The 5,299-nt window shown below is 38.8% G+C and overlaps 1 protein-coding gene across 1 annotated transcript in view; it reads right to left on the reverse strand.

The window, feature by feature from the left end:
* PHLPP1 (PH domain and leucine rich repeat protein phosphatase 1) overlaps positions 1-5,299 on the reverse strand; it is a 64,575-nt gene that overhangs the window by 57,263 nt on the left and 2,013 nt on the right. The window contains 1 exon segment of the mRNA XM_017738599.1: positions 5,005-5,130. Coding sequence (XP_017594088.1) covers positions 5,005-5,130 — 126 coding nt within the window.

Genomic DNA, 5,299 nt, shown 5'->3' on the forward strand with positions numbered 1-5,299 from the left:
TCTTTAGCAGTAAAGCTCAATTGTTGCTCACTGCATTTCCTCAGCACAGTTCCTGTAAAACACATCCAAAAGCTAATCATCTTGGTCTCCTACTTTGGAAATACATTTGCAGAACTGCAGTCAAGGTTAGGAATGAATTTTTAAATTCTGTAGAATTTATACATATAAACATGGTCTGTAGCACCAAGTATGAGGTCAGAACTCAAACCTTTTCTCATCAGAAATAAAAATCATATGACTAGAGTTATAGGTCAGCTCTGTCCTGTCTACAGGGCTCATACCCCCCTTTTACAAAAGTCTCTGTACACAATTGTCAAACTTGTACCGAAAAAATAATTAGAAGACTGAGGCAGATGGTCAGAACTAGATAATTTTAGAGGAAAAGAAGCAAAAACAGTACTTTGGGTTTTTGTTTGCTGCTTCGGGTAGATCTCTACAGAGGTTGAGGAAATATGGAGACTACAGCAGTAGAGGCTTCTGCATTACTTACTTGTATAGTATAAGCTAAATTCTAATCTGTTCTTATTTTCTGCTCGTTTCACAGTGCAAATAAATGTATGAAGAGAGCATTCCGCACTGACATGAAAGGAGTAAGGCCAATATGGCAGCACGGCCTTCTCAGTTGAATTTGCTATTCTTGCTATTTTTACCATGTTTTAAACATAATGTACACTGACATCATAATTTAATCTCTCCTTTTTCACAGCAGGCTATGGTTGTTTGGAATACCACACACTTCCACTACAGACTTTAACACAAAGGTGACTGAAACAGGGAAAGGAAAATACAAAAGCACACAAGAGAAAACTCTTAAATTTCATAGGTTTTAAATCCTATTTTTGGACATTCCTTTTATTTTCAACAGCAAGGCTCTTTTGTGTGCAGGCACCCAAGCCCCCCACAACAACTTATTCCCAGCCACAGCTGTCCAACTGTGGACGATGGTGTGCAGACACACAAGGCTGTGTGCCTGTACATCTCTCCCTACCTACACAGACATGCACTATTTACAGCCCTTGTCTCTCATCACCTCTCTTCCTCTACCTGCCCCACTGAACCGAACACTAAAGCAGGAAATAATTGTCACATGAAGCTGTTGACACACTTCCTGCTCTCCTGCAGCTTAGAGGGGAGAAGTTCTGTGGGGTCAGATAACCCATCCCAGCATGCCCAGTGGGGCACACTATCTCCAAGAAGATAAAATTCTGTAATGCATCCTGGCATAAACTCTGCAATACTGAATTTCTGAGGCAGACACTGACATCCCATTTTAACTGCATGCCTCGGAACACAGAAGACTGCTAATCCTGTTATACTCCAGCCAAACCATCCATGTTGTGAGCTGTGTCACAGGCAATGCTCACAACAGAAATCTCACATAGTGAAAAATGGTTAGGTTTAGCTGTTGGAAGCACCAAACAGCAGGCCACATCCCAGATAAAAGCCTCACAACAGCAAGTTCCACCACTCCATAACACCTTACGCATGACATCTCTCTCTCTTCTACATTAAGCATGTAGCTTTTTAGGTTTTGGAAGTGGTAAATGAGGAACGCCCTCATCACATCCTCCTCACTCTGTTAAAATACACGTTCTTTGCCCCATCCTTCTGCATTTGATATTCAAATAGCAAATGGTGGCAGATTTGCCATGCAAGTAATTGTGCCAGTTCCAGAACCATCATGACAACTTTATGCAGACAAAACGCTTTAAAGCTGTGAAGATGTTGCTCTCTTTCCCCTCTGCTCCCCCTCCCAGTTGCATAAGCTTATTTTTCAACATTTGGCAAGAGAACGAATACATTAGATCACAAAGGACCAAATCTGTTGCTGTTGTTTACCTTTTAAGATTCCTTAATTAGGCCTCCAATTTTTGGAAAGAAAAAGGAAAGAAATGCACTGTGGTATAGAACTATCAATATTAACGAACAAGACATCTCCAGCTTTTAAAAATATTCTGTTTGAGGCTAAATCAGCATATCTAAAAGTGACCTATTTGGAATAAGTATGTCACCAAGTTCGATATTTAGGTCAGTATTTGTGCAGTAACTCCAGTCTGTCCTGAAAACAGGAGTTCTGTTCACCTCAGGACACATACATATAGGAAAATCAATCCTAACACCTCTTCACCTTCCAAAAATTTACTGAGGCAGAGCACAAGAGCTGTCTTGGCTATGATAGATTCCACTGTTAGAATGAATCTGATTATACAGGAGCAATGCTTATTTTTAATTAAATTAAACCCAAGTTTCCACAAACATGAATTCAAATCTTTTCTAGCATACACATATTTATTGCAGGAGTGATGCATTAGGATTTGTCTCATTCTGAAACACCACTAAAAAGTCAACATTGCCAATATTCTGTGGGGAGAAAGTGTGCAGACCAAGCGTTCTTTGCAAGTCTCCTTTCAAGACTGAGCTTGTTATTTAAAAGTTAAGACAACATCATCTTCTAGCTCTTTTGAAGTATTCGGAAGACAGACGTGAAAATTTTTTTCATAGTTAAAAACTGAATTGGGCAATTTTAACAAAATATTTTACCACCGATTTGCTTCTGCATTAGAATTTATAATTAAAGCTTTCACTACACTAAATAAGAATCAGAAGCCTCAGTTTTCAGCAGCACACATCAGGAGCATAAAGGACTGCCGAAGAACTACCATTGAATATAAGTTAACACAAATGTCATTTTCAAAACAAATGCCATTAAACATCTATATTTAAAACACAGTCTTAGATATTATTCATAACAACTCACAAAAGTGCAAGTACTGTATACATTACCAGTATTAGGAAAGAATCTGTAAGCACCATGTGACCTAGCCCATTGCAAGCAACTAGAAGCTAAGTTTCAGGGCCATCATATCTCCCTTCCTAAATTAGCTTGTTTTTAGAAATATAGTGCTTTACACAGTATTTTCTTGGTGAGCAGGAGTATTTCAGCAGCTTTGAACTTGAGTAGTTTCCAAACACCTGAGGCAGAACATCTCATATAAATGTTGGGTTTTTTTCCCGGCATAAGAATGTTAGTTTGCCTGAACTACAGAGCTGAAGATTCAACTTTTCTCTTTTCTTTACACATGTAAATCAGGTGTGTTGCACCTTACAATTAAGCACTTTGACACAAACAGCATCAGCTGGAGGAAATTTGAGTTACTTTTGCAGCATTACTAGTTTCCCTGTTTCTGTTCTTCAGAAACAGTGTTTCTGTGCAGCACCTCCCACACGACTGCCTTGCATACAATCATGCCTGACGCTGTTTTTCAGTCTAAGGACAGGAACCCCAAGCATCAAAAAAACAACCTGAAGTGGCAAAGTACTGTTTGAGAATCCATGAATGCAGAATGCCATGTTTCAGGTTTGGGGGCTGGGAATTAGGGAAAATGCCTCATTTTTCCTCGAAGCATGTTTTACCAACTAGAAGAATAGCAAAGAGAGTTTCTTCACTTCTGACAGTCTGAAAAGACACTTGAAACTATGTATTTTCTTTCTACACTTACATAAAAATGGGAGGTTATCGTGAGTGCATGGGGATATGTTCTCATGCTGGCTATCATCCCGATGCTGTTAGTCATTTGGGTGAACCAGAAAGAGAGAAGCACAGCATGGCACAGAACAAGCTTATGCTGCCAGTAATTCAGAGGGGCTTTCTGGCCATTTATCTCTAGCTCTGAAGTTCATTGTTTTCCACTGTTTTCCTCACTCATTAGATTTGTCTTTCATTTATCTGATGTCAAACCCTGTGGAGATGAAAGGACACTACTGTCCTAGAGACAACCCCAAAGCAGCAAGAATTCAAAAACCTGACAGACCGTGCCTCACCATCTCATAAAATATGCCTTGGGGACTTCTACCTTGAGGCTTAACAGACCTAAGCAGATATGCCAGAACAGCTTCTTTAAAAAAAGAGTTTTAAAACTTACTAGAAAAAAAAACTTAGATGACATTTTAAATGATGCATGTGCTAGAAGGTGCCTTAGTTACTGTTTGAAGAAAGTTTGACAGAAAATCAAACCTCTTAAAAAAAGCCCACAACCTAGGCTGTATCATTGGCAATTGGCTGGGTAATACATTATTGCAATCTAAAGCCAAAACAGAACAAGTGCTACGTGAGTGTCTCCAACTAGTAACATAGTAAAGAGCATGGACAGTCCTATCAGCTACAAAACTAATGAAAAGTTTAGGCACAACTACAAAACCCAGTAGACCATGCTGACAGCATAGCAAAAGAACATGCATGGTAAAAAAGTATGAAAAATATAATGGTTCAAGATATATAAGTTTTTAGCAAAAAAGTGGCAGGGATTGAGAGATAGAACAGACAACTGCAAAAACACCTTTCAACAACACAAAGTGGAACTGAAGAGTCAAACGAAATAATGCAGGCCCTAAATTCCTATAATTAATTGTATTCTAAGCCCAGTATAAAATTTGCTTTACAAAGGTTTTAGTTAGTAACCATTTTTCACTAACAGAAAACTATTTGCTTACTACAAAAAACCCAAAAATCAAATAGTTATAAAACTAAAGAGAGATTCAGCAACATTTCAAAGCAGGAAAAAAAATCCTTTACTCTAGCAATTTAATATTTAGGTTCTGTGTAAGGAATGAACCAAAAAAATCCCTGATATTATTTTATGTTTTAAAAACACTGGAATAAAGCTTTTTAAACTGAAATGTTGACAGATATATTTGTCATCCTTGTTGTTGTAATGATCTCACTAGATCCATCCAGCTGATAAGAAAATGGAGAAAGCTCAGCACAGAACTTTGCTTACACAACCTTGGTAGAAAGAAGTCCTGGTGTAAATGCAGAAAAATTCACCTCCCTATTGCCTGTTACCAAGAGCTCGCAAACTGAGTATTTCCACGCAACACTAACAGCAGCAACAGCAGTTCTTGGCAAACAACCCAGAAGAGGGACATTATCAATGCATGGAGAAGACTGAACTGGGAGAAACTGTCCAAAGATCCCATTCACACCAGAATTAGCACCATTCTCACCTTTGATGCTTGTCGCAGCCAACGCAGATATTCAGTGAAGTTATCGAAACAAATGTAGTAGGTCTGGCTTTGAGGTCCAGAGGAGCTAAATGCTAAACAGTGCTGGTGCTTTTTCACTTCTTCCACCTACAGCAGAGACACAAAACTGTGAGTCAACAAGAATCAAAACCCTCTTTGCAGAACTCCCCAAGGCAAAGTGAAAGTACGTCCAAGAGGAGATCATCAAGTAGAGCTGGACTAACCATCTCAAACACCCAAGCTGGATCTTGGCTGTCAAATATTCATGAAATCTACA

The sequence above is a fragment of the Corvus brachyrhynchos genome, unplaced genomic scaffold, assembly GCF_000691975.1.
Source record: "Corvus brachyrhynchos isolate BGI_N302 unplaced genomic scaffold, ASM69197v1 scaffold237, whole genome shotgun sequence".
Taxonomy (NCBI): domain Eukaryota; kingdom Metazoa; phylum Chordata; class Aves; order Passeriformes; family Corvidae; genus Corvus; species Corvus brachyrhynchos.